General features: G+C 44.1%; 1 protein-coding gene across 1 annotated transcript in view; it reads left to right on the top strand.

The window, feature by feature from the left end:
• Positions 1 to 17,383, top strand: part of SLC6A8 (solute carrier family 6 member 8) — a 37,443-nt gene that overhangs the window by 10,339 nt on the left and 9,721 nt on the right. Inside the window, exons 6-11 of the mRNA XM_026676219.2 lie at positions 3,960 to 4,094; positions 4,620 to 4,723; positions 7,005 to 7,129; positions 7,960 to 8,072; positions 8,216 to 8,353; positions 14,614 to 14,716. Of these exons, the coding sequence (XP_026532004.1) occupies positions 3,960 to 4,094; positions 4,620 to 4,723; positions 7,005 to 7,129; positions 7,960 to 8,072; positions 8,216 to 8,353; positions 14,614 to 14,716 (718 nt within the window). The remainder of the gene's footprint in view (positions 1 to 3,959; positions 4,095 to 4,619; positions 4,724 to 7,004; positions 7,130 to 7,959; positions 8,073 to 8,215; positions 8,354 to 14,613; positions 14,717 to 17,383) is intronic.

Genomic DNA, 17,383 nt, shown 5'->3' with positions numbered 1-17,383 from the left:
TGGTGAATGAATTGTAACAGAGGTCACACGAAACTCCAGAAGATGGGTAAATTCCTTCTCTTCAGAGCACCCACTGGCAGTCGCCTGCTTCCTGAATCCTCCCTGCTAAGTGTTCATCAGCCCACTCTGAAGGCTCTTACCTGTGGCGATGATGTGGCTCTTGAAGAAGGGGCCAGGAGGGCCAGGTGGAGGGTGAATGGAAACAGGTATATACACAGTCCCGGGGAATGGAAGGAGAAGAGAACATTGAATGAAATAATCATATGAAAATAAATGCATGGAGAAAAGTGCATTTTGGAAGCGACTACAGGTGAGGGGAGGTACGTGTGGCTGATGGGTGCCTGCATCTGGAAGGATTGGATTGATCTTTGGGAAGCTCTGAGACATGGAGGTGAATAAGCCTTAAACAATCCTCTGTTTTCAATTAAGGCAAAGAAGAATGGGGGTTGCTAAGCTTAGAACATTAGATCCTCACAAAGGTCAGTCAGGAAATGGAGAAAAGAGCAGGACTCAAGTTAAAATTATAGTTAGGTTGGGGGAGAAAGGTGTCTAAACAGTATTCCTTAAGACTCCACTGGCTCCTGATTTACCGAGTATTATCCTTTGTAAGAGATCCTATCTCCCATCTCAACTGAGACTTCCTGAGGGAAATCTCTACCACGTGGTTGGTATGTTTTTGACATTTGGATTTGTACACCATCCAGAGTCCCTCCGTGAGGGAGAAAATTTTGGCACATTTCAGGGTTCCTGTTTGTGAAAAGAGCAAAACAGAATTTCTGCAAAGTTGGGTGGAAAGTCTCAGCTACTAAAGCGGTAGTCATATTTGTCCACTGCAACTGAGGCATCAGCCTTGCGATTTGAATTCTTAAAATCCAAGTTAGATCCCTGCCTTCCATTTGTTCTCCAACTCTGAAGAAAACGTGTAGTGGTTGGACATATAAAGCTGCCTTGTCCAGTTAGGTTGTCAGTGGTGTGTCCTCTGGCTAGAAGCAATTCTCCTGGGAGACAAAATGACACCTGGTGTGGCAACCTACTGTACAGAGGCCTCTATTTTATCAGGTCTGCCATTCGTGATTCTCCAAATACAAATGCAGCCAAGGAATGAATTCTGATCTTAGACATGAATAGTGTGGCTCACGATCTATTCTTTCTGAACGTAAATAGGGGCCTTCCTTTGCACATATCAAAATTTCTCTCTGAGTCATACGTTCCACCCACCCAGATACCTAATGCCTGCTTCTCTTTTTCCAATGCATAGCCAGTGCATCCAGAATCCCACTCATCAGCAAGTTCCATGCCTAAGAAAGGCTGGCATTCTCACCAGCCACTGGAGGGGTGAGAGGGCAACAGCCTCAGGTCTCAGCAGAACAGGCACTTGCACATGGTGCAGCTTCTCACAGCTGGCCACTCTTGCAGTTCCTGTGGCCTTAGCGAGGAGGAAGCAGTGCTGAAAGTCAGCTAGGCTGCCTGTCCAGAATAGCATTCTTCCCCTTTTGGCTGCAGAAGCCCAGAAGGTCCCTTAGGAAGCTTTCAGAGGCAGGCAAAAGCTCTTAAGTATTTCTCATGGTATGTGTTGGAAGACGATTTTTGAAGTCATGCCTGAGCACGTTCCAGGGACAAGCCATCAGTTATCCATTCATGGAGCTTCTTATATCCTTGAATAAAATGAAGTCCACTCCTTGAAGCTTTTATCTTCTATACGTTCTCAACATCTGTAATTTTATTTTCCCCAATTGGTAACAAAGAATGCCTTATAATCCGGATCTCACTCAGTGGTTCGGACGACCTCTGTCTCTGAGCTCATAAATGTTAAGGATCTTCAGATCAGCATCTCTGTAGCTTTAATTTTTCTGATGCTGCAGGAGATGAGTCAGCTGCTGATTTTTGTCTTCTCCTCTCCCCTAATAAGCAGAAACTGGGAGAGATATGCAGCAAGTGTTGGAGACCCAGATGTTGATTAAAGAAAGAAGTAACATATATACATATATACATAACCTATTTGTACAGCAAGTCCCCAAGTTAAGAATGCTCTGGTTTAAAGTTGACCCACAATTAAGAATGGAGCCTACTCTAGCAGAATTCAAGTTAATCACACAATGGTTCAAGATAAACACACAATGGTTTATTACACAATACTATTGTACAATGATACTATTCCAACTTACATACAGGGTAGACTTAAGGAAAGACCTGGGGAATGGAACTTATTCTTAAACCGGGGAATGCCTGTATTTACCCATCCAAAATATTTTGCACTTGAGGCACATTGTAAAAGCAGCATTTCTCCAATTAGGGCATATGTTTTTTAAAACACGTTATTTTAGATTCACAGAGCTGCTTGGATTATATCCAGTATGATTTGTGATGGGGGGGGGGCAGAGGGGGTGGGTGAAAATATTTGCCCTCCGCCCCCCTTTTCTTACTTTTTCAAATGGGAGGAGGGAAGATGTAAACGAGATGGGTTAAACCTTGCCAATAGCTTTGCATCTTTTGCAGCCAAACATTCTGGCCGTGGAAAGTCAATAGTTTGGTTGTCACTTCTTGTGGGGGCTTCACAAATGAACTAGGATGCCACCTGCAATCCACAGTTTGACCGCCTCTGATTTAAATTATGGAGCATGACATCCAAAAGCAGTACAGGCCATTAGAATATCTGAGTCAGAACTTCCCATAAGAGTCTTTGAATGTCCTTTCAAGGCATCTAGATTCCCTGTGGGTGGTTATCTCCTTCTGCTAACAGAAGAGCTGACCTTGATTTCTCCATCTCCTATTCAAACGTTCCAAGAGGCATCGGTAGTAGGGCTAACTGGTGCAGGACTGAGTGCTCCCTAAGAATAGTGGCGTTTGATGAAGAAACCAAACTGGTACCAAACTTGGTGTTAGTTCTAGGCAATTTCCCTTCCCATTAGTCACTAATTTTTTCTAAAGTAGCAAAGAGGGAAGATAGTCCAACATTTTCTACATCTTAGAACATATTTTACAGAAACCTGTATTCAAAAGAAGGGGGGGGGGTATTATAAGCACAGGGCACGGTTCCCAGAAGGGATCAGCCAGGAAGTTTGCATAGCTAAAAAAAAGAGAAGCGCACACCTTAGAACACAAATGCTCCCTGGGGTACACTCCAGTGTGGGAAAAACTACAGCAATTGTCCAAGGAGCAGGTCAGATGTCTGTCTCTTCGAGGGGAATTCTGCAATAAGCTTTAGAGAAGCCCCAAGGCTTCCCACAGTAAAGTAGAAAGTCCCTCTCCTGACCCATTAACCCTCTCCTATGCCTGCAAAGTGGGGGAAAAAAGGGACTGTCCAAAGTGAAAGGAAGATCTCGCTTTGCAGAGAATGTGCTATTTGTCGTTTGGTTCTTAAAAATACTGATGCTCTTGAATTCTTTTTCCTGGCCTTGTATCTTTTACAGTTACAGCAGGCAGGGACATGAAGCATTTCCTGGCATAAGCAAGAAGGAGTTTTGTTTAATAGTGACATGGCAAGCACGCACACAGCAAAGGTGCAGGCACATGGCCAGTTTTCAACCAAAGTGGCTACTACTAAAAATCCACAAGGGAAATTGATGAGGCTTCCTCACTGCTTGTTTTTAAGAAAGTTGAAAATGCTTGTGCTGCCGCCTGTGTGTGCTTAATTGCTGGGCTGGGCTGCAAAACAATTTTGGCTGCTATTGGTTTTAAATTTAATGTTTTAAGTCGATAATTCAATTTGTAATTGCTGTTGTTTAATTCAGTTTAACATTGTATGCAAACTCTTTTGAGAGTAGTGTGGTTTGTAAGGGAAATAAATATTAAAGAAATAAACACTATTAAAAAGTTGATTTTACCCTTTTTGGGGTGTTTGTGAGTTGACAGATTGCCTCCCACTTTGGCCTTCTAAACTGAATAGAAAGCAACAAAATAAACCATTTTCCATAAAAGCTTAATTCCCGCTCTCTTTTCTCCCCCTCGCCCCAACATAGATTGTCTACTTCACTGCTACATTCCCTTACGTGGTGCTCATTATACTGTTTATTCGAGGGGTGATGCTGCCTGGAGCTCAGGATGGGATAATCTATTATCTCAAACCCGACTGGTCCAAATTGGCTTCCCCTCAGGTAAGTGAGAGGCCTACTGAAGGGAAAGGGTTAATATAGACCTGCCAACTGGTTAGCCAGCTTTTGTACTACGGTGTCATTAGGAATTAACAACACACAAAACGCACAAAGAAGAAACACTACAGCCGTGAAGTAGAAAACAAGCAACAAAGCGAATAGGGACAAAATATAAATTGTCAAGATTTCAGCTGCAAAATCTCAAGGCAGTTCTGCAAAGAGTTCAGCTTCAGTGAGCTGGGTTTTTACCCCACCCGGGCCCCCGGGGCGGCCCCCGGCCCCCCCCTGGGGGGGGGCGCCCCGCCCCCCCCCCCCTCTGTTAAAGGACATGGTAGCAGCAATAGCTAAAGCTCTTCACCAAATAGATGCCAACGACACACACACCCCTTGTTAATGGCAGCCCAGGGTGCAAGGAGCAGTTGAAAAGTTGGCAGTTGTATGCAAAAGGGACAGAGGAAAGACGCTTGAGTTCTAGCCCATATTTCAATCTCTCTCTCTCTTTTGTTTTTTCTTCTTCTTCCTTCTCAGGTGTGGATTGATGCTGGGACCCAAATCTTTTTCTCCTATGCCATAGGACTGGGGGCACTCACTGCCCTGGGCAGCTATAACCGATTCAACAACAATTGTTATAAGTGAGACCCCATTTCCTACATCACCATAAGGGGGCATGGCAAGCAGGCAGAGCATAGGAAGAAGAGGCTATGCCGTATAGAATTGTCACCATCTCCTCTTTATCCCCCTGCCAGGGATTCTCTCTTTTTTTTATATATACCTGCGCGGGAGGAAGACAGGCAAAGCTCTGTGCATCGCTTCAGTGTGATGGGAGATTTGCCTGATGAACTGTGATGGCCGCAAAGCTGGATGTTCACACAGTGGCAGCTGTGTGGCTCTGCCAAACAGTAGAAAGGATGCCAGCGGATTGCTGCATGCACCTCCGACAGTTGTTGGCTAGGGGAGAGAGCCAGGTTCTCTTTCTTGTTTTGTTCTGCTGGGTTGCAAGGACTAACCTGTCTGCCTGGTTGGTTTGTCCAATCTGCAGATGAACGATAATCAGGAAAAGCAGAGCAGGGCTGGGAAAAGCAATGTTGCTGTTTTTTCCTTTTCGCTCTGCCCTCGTTGGATCTGTCTTAAAAGATAAAGAATCTCTCCCCACCCCACATATACAGAGCTCTTTGGCAGCAAACCCCTTGAACGACAACATGTATTGCCAACAATAGACCATGCTGTCCTGCATCGATGGGGTTTATAGATATCTGGGGGAGGGGCTCCAGTTGGGGGAAAGCAGAGGCGAAATATTCTGGTGTGCCTTTTTCAGTCATCTCATCACTCTGGGGAATCTTAATTTCTAATAATTAGTAACTTTACTGGTTCAATGGTTATCCCCGTTTCTGGCAGACATCAAGGACATTCTAAGAGATTTTATTCCTAGGAGATGAGTTGTGTTCATGAACTGTAGCCTGAAAAGCAGGCATCTTAGGAAAAGCTGAAACATACAGGCACCATACCTGTCTCATTAGCTGGGGACCACAATCTCTCACTGTGCCATTGTTGCTCGTCTGGCCAGCTGTAAAATCCAATACCTGTGACACTGAGATCATACGCAATAAGTTGGGGCCTGTAACTGTAGAAAGGAAAAACTGTTCTTTAAAATTCTTACGGGTAGAACGTGTAATGTATTACTTATTGGAAGCTGAGGTCCCAGAGCATCTGACATTTGCAGGACACTGGTGTATTTTTTTTTCCCCTGATGGAAACTTTTCATACACATTAACACAACGTGTGTCTTTTTAGCCATGTTGGAAAAGAATTGTTGGTAATCTGGGGTTCCAGGGAAATCTCTTAATCATCTACAGCAGAAAGCCATTCAGTAGGGATCTGACTCTGCCTGGGACTGTTTAAGGGTGCTTACAGATTATATCACAGTGCTGACTAAGCCAAACAGTACAGTATAAGGCATTTCTTTGGTAGCTAGTCTTCAAAGGCTGCCAAACGTTGTACATCTTGGAAAATCTGTACACATTATTTATCTGGGGATAAATCAGAGTAGAATTTAAAAACTTGCATTGCTAAGGGAAAAGTGTGATGGGAGTTTATTTAAAGAAGAACAATATCTCATTATAATATGCCTCGATTGAAGAATCGCTTCACCTGTTTACTGCATATGCAAAGTTCATCAAATATATAAGGAAACAGCAGAGAGAAATAGGAAAGCCCCTAATAATTTGGGGGATATTCCCTCCACCCACATATCATTGAGAAAAGGGGTCAAGAGCTGCTTTGCTTAGAAGTCGCTTTCCCTTCTCCCCTTCATGGGCTAATTCACTCTGTCCTGTTGCTTGTTCTCAAGGTGCTCTGTGGCCACCTTGCCCAACCTGCCCTGCTAGTCTCATCGAATCTCCTCGAATCTGTCTCTAAGATGCATGCACGCAGTGTGAAATGCCCTTGGGTCCCCCAGCCTCTCGCTTCCCCCCCACCCCCCAGCTGCTGCTAGATAGTGCTGGGCTCCAAGGCACAGCCTGTCTTGTAAGCGCACTCATGCTGCAAAAAGCAACTAATCCTCTTGCTACTTTTCTCGGCTTTCCTCCATAGTGAAAACACCTTTGACGCTCTCGCTTCCTTCCACAACTCAGCCCAAACTCTTTCATAACTATGGTGGATGTGTATAATGAACAGGCCACCATATCTTGCTGCTGTTTCATTAGAACCCAATCCCATGCAGGATAAGACTTGTTTCTGTCTGATTTCAGTGTCCAAGATTCTGTAAGACTGAGCGACGCACTTGCCTCTGTTACCTGAACGTCAAATAGGAAGCTGTGCTTGGTATGGTTTATGCTGAGGGATAACCACAACAAACCCCCTTTTGGTTGGATCATTCTTTCACAGTTGTCGTCCTTTGTTTTTTCTCCCTTGCAGAGATGCCATCATTCTGGCACTGATTAATAGTGGGACCAGCTTCTTCTCTGGTTTTGTAGTCTTCTCCATCCTAGGTTTCATGGCTGCTGAACAGGGAGTTGATATCTCTAAAGTGGCAGAATCTGGTGAGTGCTCATGAATTCAGGGATGGTAAAGCAGGTTGGATGAGATGCTTGGCTGTTCTCCAGTTCTGGGAGAAGTACAATTTTAGGAGGAAATAAACACACTTTCAGTCTGGTCCAGAACGTAGTTTAGTTGTCTTGATTCTTAAAATTACACCTATACGTGCAACTACACCTTCTCCTGCAGCTGCTATACCAGAATTGTTTGATATGCTCCATTTTTATCATTCCTTCTCATCCTATCAAGAAGATGATCAAGGGGAAAGATCAGCATAATGGGAACTACCCTTGTGCATCTAGTATTTCCAGACTACCGCAAAGGCATGACGCATCACAATATGCACGCAATTTAGAATCAGATTTGTAACGCTGCAACAGGGTATATACTTAGGGTTTTATGTACGTACATTGTGAGGTTTTCCTATTAGTGGTGTCAGTTTGCCAGATTGAAAAAAAGTTTTGGCTTTCATTTCAAAGCAAAATTGTATTCCAATCCATCCGAAACAGCTCTTGAGATTCTAAATGAAATCTTGAGACTCTCTCAGTCCCCTATCTATCCCGATGCAAAAGTAAAATAAAAATCTACTGCCTTTGAAAGTACAAGTCTACAAAATAAAGGAAAGACATGTTGCTAAGCATTTTGGGACATTCTATTTGAGACAGCACCATGCCTTTTGGGATAGGGGAAAAGCTAGCCAGAAATAAGAGACTATTTGATTAATTAGTTTTTAACTGAACTGGAAATGTAGAGGAAACTGTTCCTTCTAGCCTAAAGCAAGAGTTGTCTCTGTGTTAAGTTAACCTCATTTAGTTCCACTTTTTCTCCCCTGCAGGACCTGGGCTGGCTTTCATTGCATATCCAAGAGCTGTCACTCTGATGCCAGTTGCTCCTCTCTGGGCTGCCCTCTTTTTCTTCATGCTGCTGCTTCTGGGCCTAGACAGCCAGGTGAGACTTTAGTGGGGGGAGGGGGCAGAAAGCAGGAAGCGAAGGAGTAGCCAACACCATACTAAGAATAGCAGGAGATCCATTATCCTGCCTTCAGCATCTTCGCTTCTCCATCCTTCGCTTCTCTTTCCCTTCCACACCAGTTTGTAGGCGTTGAAGGCTTTATAACTGGGGTCCTGGACTTCTTCCCATCCAGTCATGCCTTCCGATTCCAGAGAGAGATCACCGTGGCCATCTTCTGTGTCATCTGCTTCTTCATTGAGCTGTCCATGGTGACTGAGGTATGACCACACTGAAGCACCCTTAGAGGAATGGAAAAGGGGGGAGGGAATGCGGGGGGACAAGCAGAGCTGCACAGGTCTGAACAAGCCAATAGTGTTCTGACCCAACCGGGTTCCGAAAGAGCAAACACAGACAAAGGCAGCAGCCCCCACCTTTTAAGGTTTAATAACGAATTCTGTTCTGAAGGCTGCTTTCCACTAATTAGCTCTGACAAGAAAGAGCCTTGCCAAGTTGTTTGTCAAGGCTGCCAAAAACCCAGAGATAATTTACAAAATTCTCCAAACACAAACTAAGATGTCCACCAGTTGAGCTTAAGAGCTTCTTTGCTTTCTGCAAAGAACGCTTTTCCAAACCTGGCTTTTATCCTCTTGAGGGAGGATTACCTTACAGCCTTACTCCCAAGTCACCTGTGCTGCTGTAATTGTTCTTTCCTCTGAGTAATCCTTCGTGCACGTGCACTTGGCACAGGCTCCTCGGGAATCTCCTCATCATTGTTGCCAATCCCTACAATCTCTGAAGGCAGCAGTCCACTCCTTGATGGTCCTGGCCCCTCATCAGAGTCCTCACTCTCCTCAGCCATCTGCACCTGCTGCCGGTTAACCACAACAAATAGAGGGAGGTTTGGGACATTCTGGAGGTGACCAACCAAGGCAGTAAATTCAGGTCTCCTTCTGAGACAGGTTAACCCCCTGTTGACAATTCCTACACAAATATTGTAATGATCGGGAAAGTCATGCTTGTGGGTTTGGAAAGAGGAATTTGCCTGGTGGGTCACAATACTGTCCTTCATGGCACACCAAAAGCACTGTCCCAGCACTGTTCAAATGGCTTTAAAAAATGAGCAGATAACTCTTTCCTCCATCCTTACTTCTAGAACTGCTATCAAAAGCCAACTGAGAAATAACGTCAATCCTTTAATTGTGGGCAGAGAAAATCTGTTCTTAAACATAGGCTTAAAACAAAAGGACAAATTAGCATGGTTCATATTCCACTACATACAGGTAACATACACTGCTCAAAAAAATAAAGGGAACACAAAAATAAAACATCCTAGATCTGAATGTATGAAATATTCTTATTAAATACTTTGTTCATTACATAGTTGAATGTGCTGGCAACAAAATCACACAAAAATTATCAATGGAAATCAAATTTAGCAACCCATGGAGGTCTGGATTTGGAGTTACACTCAAAATTAAAGTGGAAAAAAACACTACAGGCTGATCCAACTTTGATGTAATGTCCTTAAAACAAGTCAAAATGAGGCTCAGTAGTGTGTGTGGCCTCCACGTGCCTGTATGACCTCCCTACAATGCCTGGGCATGCTCTTGATGAGGTGGCGGATGGTCTCCTGAGGGATCTCCTCCCACACCTGGACTAAAGCATCCCCCAACTCCTGGACAGTCTGTAGTGCAACGTGCCATTGGTGGATGGAGCAAGATATGATGTCCCAGATGTGCTCAATTGGATTCAGGTCTGGGGAATGGGTGGGCCAGTCCATAGCATCAATGCCTTCATCTTGCAGGAACTGCTGACACACTCCAGCCACATGAGGTCTAGCATTGTCTTGCATTAGGAGGAACCCAGGGCCAACCGCACCAGCTTATGGTCTCCCAAGGGGTCTGAGGATCTCATCTCAGTACCTAATGGCAGTCAGGCTACCTCTGGCGAGCACATGGAGGGCTGTGTGGCCCCCTAAAGAAATGCTACCCCACACCATTACTGACCCACTGCCAAACTGGTCATGCTGGAGGATGTTGCAGGCAGCAGAACGTTCTCCATGGCGTCTCCAGACCCTGTCACATGTGCTCAGTGTGAACCTGCTTTCATCTGTGAAGAGCACAGGGCGCCAGTGGCGAATTTGCCAATCTTGGTGTTCTCTGGCAAATGCCAAACGTCCTGCACGGTGTTGGGCTGTAAGCACAACCCCCACCTGTGGACGTCAGGCCCTCATACCACCCTCATGGAGTCTGTTTCTGACCGTTTGAGCAGCCACATGCACATTTGTGGCCAGCTGGAGGTCATTTTCCAGGGCTCTGGCAGTGCTCCTCCTGTCCCTCCTTGCAGAAAGGCGGAGGTAGCGGTCCTGATGCTGGGTTCCTCCACGTCTCCTGATGTACTGGCCTGTCTCCTGGTAGCGCCTCCATGCTCTGGACACTACACTGACAGACATAGCAAACCTTCTTGCCTCAGCTCACATTGATGTGCCATCCTGGATGAGCTGCACTACCTGAGCCACTTGTGTGGGTTGTAGACTCCGTCTCATGCTACCACTAGAGTGAAAGCACCGCCAGCATTCAAAAGTGACCAAACCATCAGCCAGAAAGCATAGGAACTGAGAAGTGGTCTGTGGTCACCACCTGCAGAACCACTCCTTTATTGGGGATGTCTTGCTAACTGCCTATGCTTTTCACCTGTTGTCTATTCCATTTGCACAACAGCATGTGAAATTGATTGTGAATCAGTGTTGCTACCTAAGTGGACAGTTTGATTTCACAGAAGTGTGATTGACTTGGAGTTACATTGTGTTGTTTAAGTGTTCCCTTTATTTTTTTGAGCAGTGTATATTAAGCTTTTGTACCTTTGATTAATCAATTCCAATCTAGACATTCATGTTTTCACACATAGCAAATCAGCTGCAAATCTCCTTCAGATCCTGCTGATATAACAGCTTAGATTTAGCATGGTTTGTCCAACCAACCTTTCCAGAGTATTCTTTGCTGGCCATTTCTTGCAAAACTTTAAAGTGTATAAATGTATGGGTTTCCCAAACAGCAGGCATTCACACACATTTTATCTGCTAGCATGAGAATACCCAGACTTCTCTGAGTAAACACATAGGATTTCATTGTTAATTTTTTGGAAAAAGAGAGAAAGATTTTCTACAAAACGATCCTAAAATCCTTTCCTTTAGTTGTCAATTTTTCACTGTAGTTTACACTGCATGAAATTGGCAAGTACACCTGATTATAGTTACATAATGTGTAACTATTTATATACGGTATGCACACAATGCACAAGCCAAACAATAAAGATAGATGAAAACAAAGCATTTGTAAGAGGTGTATTTGCTAATGGAAACTTATTTGAAAAGATGTGTTGGTTACTTACAGGTCATCCTCATTTAATGACTGTCTTGTTTAGCAACTATTTGTAGTTATGACAGTGATGGGAAAAATAATTTTACAATCAATCCTCTTACATATGACCTTCACAGCTCTTAAAGCAAAGGAAAACTGAAGGAAGATCATAAGCACAGGTGCAGCAGTTAGGGTAGTTATATACTTTTCTCTGGCTTTAGATTAAACTCTTCTTTTGGACACATTCTCTTTTTGTATTCAGGGAGCTCCCGCTTATATACAGTAGTATAGATCCGTATTTCTGGTTCTAGTTGGCACGATACTTATTGAAGCATCCTAGATCAGGTTTCAACTTCATCAGGGTTTCAACTTCATTAGCTGAGCAGGCTGCCGGCAGCAATATTTGGAGGCCTTAGATTTCCCACTACTGTTCTACATAAAATGCTACAATTTCTCTTTTGTAGATTCCCATCCAAGATTTTGGAGTTTTTATGCCATTTACCAACTCCTCACCTTTTTACTAAAGACTACCTTATAATGTGCCCCCTTTATGTCCTGGCCATTGAGTTTACATTAAACGGGTGTCCTCTGCTAAAGCATCCACAGAGCTATGACTGCTACACCTACTGTCTCCTTTCAGTGCCAAGCTCAGATAAACGCTTCTGTAGATGTAGGAGCAGGTCTAATCAATGGCTCTAAGGCAGTGATCCCCAACCTTTTGATGCTTGCGGCCCGGTCAAGATATTGGCGCTGCCATCTTGATGAAAATCGTGCTTCCGGTGACCACCGGAAGCACGTTTTCATCAAAAGATGGCGGTGTTAGCGATTTTGCCGGGTGAAATTCCGGCAGAAATGGCTTACCCGAAAGCTCACCGAGCTACGCCGCCATCTTTTTTGATAACGTGCTTCCGGTGAGCTTTCTACAGAAAAGCTCACCGGAAGCACTTTTTCATGAAAAAAAGATGGCAGCGCCCAGCAAGCCGCGGCCCGGTAGGAGTTGTTCCCTGGTCTAAGGCATAATTGTTCTTCCCCTCTTGTTTCCTTATGGTTTGATTGGGGGTGGTGGTGGTTAGTATGCAAAGAATGTGCTACATGAGCTTTTAATGGCAGAACTGGTATTCATTAAACCAACCAGCAAGAAGCAGTGATTTAAGACTGATCGGGAACTTACAATTTGAGGCAGATGCAATTGGGTCTCTTGTATGAAAGAAGTTGATTGTGGCAGGGCCTCTTCTGTTTAGATAAAGTGCCTTTACTGGGTGAACCAGAAATTCATTTATCAGAGGACTTTAACTGTAATCAGAGCACATGACTGGGACCGAAGTGTGCTTGGAAAAGTTCATTCATCAGGGCAAATGCCACAACTGTTGTGTTTCTAGGGCAGGGAGATCTCTGCCCCGACTGAAACGCTTCCTGCCAGTACTTGAGCAATGACGACTCAGTTGGGATTCCCACATGCAGCCGCCTGCTTTGCAGCAGCTGACAGGTGTAAGGGAATCCCTGAAGCTTTGCCATGGCCTAGAAAGTGCCTGAACCAATCCCTGATTGGTTGAGCGAGCAGAGAGGGGGTCCCAGAGAGACAATTTGAAAGCAAGCTCCTGCTCTTCCCTTCAGGGAGAATACCTGCCCTCCCTTCAGGGAGCTGACCCGGAACATGCTGTGAAATGTTTATCTCCAGCTCATCTCTTACAGTGTTTCTGCCATGTGGAATCTCAAACAGAAAGGGCTGTTTTTAATAAGAACAATCACGTGCCTACTTTATCCCATTGGGATGAGTCCATTTAATTCACTAGAACTTCCAGGTGATCATTCCTCCTAGGGCTAATTCCCAGTTACTCAGGTTTACAGACCCACTACCTATACACAGAAACTCCCGTCTCTCTTCTGCTTCGGGGAGAGCACTCACATTGCAAAGACGGGGAAGGGCCATTCCTTAAGACCTTCAGATGCCCGTTGGCAAAGAAGGGTGTGAATATTTGTGGTGGGGGATTTCTCCTTTTTTTCTTTTTTCTTTTTTTTTTGCCATTCTTTTTTTTAAGCTCCACCTGTGTTGGGACAAGCCTCTTTCTGCTGTTTTGAATGTGTGTCCAGGGAGTAAGAAGGATTTGGATGAGAAGATTTGAAATACTCCTGATGTAGCCTAACTTTCTCCACAGAATCTCTCCGCTTTGCCCAGCAGAATGAGAAAGCATTTTTTGCCTTACAGTTAGACCTCCTTTTCTTTCTACTCCTGGCGTTCTCAGGAACCGCCAGACATTTTGGGGTTACTCATCCAAAGCTCAGTAGCTTTGCTCAACTTTCCCTTCCCTGCTGTCCCAACCTTCAGGACGGCTAGTTGTTTTTCTTCCAATCTTCCTGCTGCCTCCTGGGAAGGTAGCAGAATGAAAGTCAACTCTTCTTTGCTCTTGACTCTTGGTGCCTCGGTAGACACAACCACATTGTAGAAAAAGCAGAAAAGGCAGGAAAAGATATGGTAGTCCATTGAATCTGCCTTTTGAGTATTTTTGTTTTCTTTTTAATTTATACATTATTTTATTATTATTTTTCTTTTTCATTATTTATCAGATAATGGGCATGTGTTTATCCCAAGCACGTTTAAACTCGTTTATCAAAGGGGTTTCTGTTCTTTTGGATTTTACTCTTACAACCATGGGATTCTGTAATGGTCTCCCATCTAGAAGTTCAGTGAGCCTCACTCTGCATAGCCTCCCACCCAGAGGAAAGTCAGCCAGGTACTGCTGCCTACTCAGGAAGTAAAGCTCCCAAACTTTTTAGCCACTGCCTTCCATAACCTGCTCAACAAGGCAAAAGAGCATGGTTGGGAGTTGCCACATATTCCTGTTCTTTCATTCCAGTGAAGAGTGGAAAGTGGTTTTCTCAACTCTACCCTTCGTGGCAAGGAACCTCCCGTCTTCCCTTCCTTCTCTTTCTTTTTCAAGCAGCAGAAGCGGGTTCAATAAAGCAGGTTTAAGGAAGGAATGTTGCTTCTACTGTCTCTTGTGGGGTGGGGGGAAGGTGCTTGCTTAGCAACCGTTTTGTGATATGGCCAACCTGAGCTAGAACTAATTTTGTGGAGGTGCCCTGAGTAGGAAAGAAGAGAAACCTGGAGCCAGGCAAGGGAGGCCATTTTGAAAGTGCTCTGTTTCATCCTGCTGTCTCACAGCCAGCCCCTCTCCTAGGGGGGCATGTATGTCTTCCAGCTCTTCGATTACTATTCAGCGAGTGGCACAACACTACTGTGGCAGGCCTTCTGGGAGTGCGTGGTCATCGCCTGGGTTTATGGTAAGAGACAGTTGCATGATGATTACCTGAAGAATCACCTGAAACAATGCTGGCAAAACAAGAGGTGTTTTGCCCCAAATATTGACACTAGATACAGATCAACCAGCATGTCAGCTGCTTGGCACAAATCAGTAGAGCAAGCACTCTGGATAAGATAAAAAAAATCATTTCTAATTCTCAAAAGCACAAATGGACTAAATGTGACATTTAACCTGCTTCCAAGGGTGAATCATTTACTGTATAACATTTAGTAATTGACATGCATATGCACATATGCTTGCAGACAAGCAACAGTGTAAAAGAGGCAGCCCCATGTTTAGCTTTTAGCAGGAAAAGTGCTTGGGAGGCTCAAGGTTATGCCTCCCCAAAAGTTTTTAAGATTCTGTTCTAATCTAGATGTATTGGGCTGATAGCCAAGAAACAAAACACATCTAGTGCTTCTAGTGGGTGCCATTTAGAGAAGATGGCTCTCCTGTTAATGCAAGCAGCTCAGAAGTTGCTTAGTGATTAATCAGTAGCATGAAAGAGGGTCACACGTGCTACGGAGACTTAAAAACAAGCCCTCTTGCTCTGGAATTGCACCTTATGGCTTTCCCACATCACACTGGCTTGCCTCTTTCACATTTAAAGTAGGGTGAGATCACAGTTAAAAGAAAAGGGGTTGTATGGGCTGAGCTCTCCTCCCTATCCACCCCATGATAAGAGTGGATTAAAGTGAGTTTAGGACCTGGCTGACAGGCAAAAGGAACATTTGGAGATCTAAATCACACATATTTCATTGTCCTTTACAAGTTAAAAGAAAACGGTCAAAGACAGAGACCTGATTCCTTGCATTGAAAATTGGCATTCCAGGGACCAAAAATGTCTTTCTCCTCTCCAGTTCAGTATGGTGTTTTACTTTCAAAACTAATTGGGTTGCTGCTGGTCTCATCTTACTTCCCAATCAGTCTTCACATCACCCAAGTAGTAGGGAAGAGATGAAAAGGATCCTTGCCTGACCCTAACGAGTCTCCAGGACACTCCCCTTGCTAACAGCCTAGATCTGCTTTGTTAGCAGTCTTGCACTTTCCTTAATGTAGGTATGAGTGGAATGTAAGTAATAAAGAGATAAATGATAAAAGCTTCCCTTGTACCTGCCTTGATTTATGTGCAAAGGGCAAAGGGCAAATCAGAGCTCTTCTTCATACAGACCGAAACGTTTCTGGCTTGGCCCTGCGTGTGCTGCCTTGACTGGCTGCAGGCAAAAGCACACCTTCTCTGCAGATAAACCAGCGGCATCAGGTGTGTGTGTGTGTGTGTGTGTGTGTGTGTAGAGTTAATACTCTATAATGTCTTTTTAAAAGTTGATTACAATTTCTCTTGTCCTTGATGGTTATGAGCACCGGGTTATGGGATGGGGCCTATCTGGTTTATGAGCACTGGAGCCAATTTGGAAACGCTTTAATCCAAGTCCTATCTATCCTGAGGTTACTTCCTCTCATGGCCTTGAAAGCTGCTCTGGCTTATTTGGCTTCTGGTGTGCATATCAAATAACCGTGTCAACCCAAACGCCCATTTTCATTACAAGTGCCTCAGTTTTTCTACTCTGTCTGCTGAAGAGGCTCCAAAGCTCTTTAAACCTCCTAGCAATCTGGAACTACAAATTGTGTAACTGGGAAATGCCTCTCATCAGCAGACCTCAGGGACAAGGTTACTAAGCATGGATTATTTTGTCAGGGCTGTGACAAAACCGTCCTGGATTTGCCATTTTAAACTCCTAGTGATGCATGGAAGAAGTGGGAACTTTCTCCATCTTCACATACGGAGAAAAAATTCTTGGTGCTTTCTGAGTCTGGTTATTTTCTTGAGAAGCCCAGAGAGCACCAAGGACCCCCTCATTTCAACCCACAGCTAGAAATATTCTCCTTTATTGGAGAGAAACTTATGTGGAAAAGTAGTCTGCCAAATGATTCTACCCTTAAGAAAAACAGAGAATTGTATTTACCACCATTCATGCACGCACCTTTTCAGTCTTAGATAGGAAAGTCTAGGAACAAATTTGCCATGTGATCAGTTGCTCAGACCCTTTGGCTTTAAGCAAAAGACCCCCTTAAGTCGAGCATGACTTTTGGGAATACACCCTTGGAATTTTCTTGCAACATTTGGGACTTTTTCTGAGACTTTTCAACTTCTCAATCTAAGCAGCAGCTCTCAGATCTCCCCTCCGAATAGTAATCAAGCATTAGCATCTGAGGTCCCTGTCGCACTCCCTCTCCCTCACATGGCCAAAGAGTAATTAAAGGGTGGTTGGTTTTTTTTCCTTCGCCCTGTCAGTACTTGCTCCAGTGGGAAGGCCAACCCTACCCAGCACAACACATACACCTCGTTTTTAATTATCACTTTCCAGTTTGGAGCTGACAATAGTAATACAGTTTAGATTCCACTCATAGCAGATATTGGAACTTGGAAGGGACAGAGATCCACCCATTAGACCATTATTCTACCCTAATAATTGAGAATACAGCAGCATTTTTTAAAAAAAAAAAACCTAGCCATGTTCCCTCACTGACTGTGGTGCTCAAACCAACAGAAAGTGCTATTTCAGTTTAATTTGTCAGGAGTAAAAAAAAAGAAAAAAAGAGGTGTAATCTTGTGTACGTAATTAATGTAGTGAAAGGTTGGACTTTA

The sequence above is a fragment of the Notechis scutatus genome, chromosome 2 (assembly GCF_049901735.1).
Source record: "Notechis scutatus isolate UNSWTSFEM ecotype Mainland chromosome 2, rNotScu1.2, whole genome shotgun sequence".
NCBI lineage: Eukaryota > Metazoa > Chordata > Lepidosauria > Squamata > Elapidae > Notechis > Notechis scutatus.
Note: the sequence above shows the minus strand (reverse complement) of the source record. Positions and strands in the feature narration are given on the sequence as shown.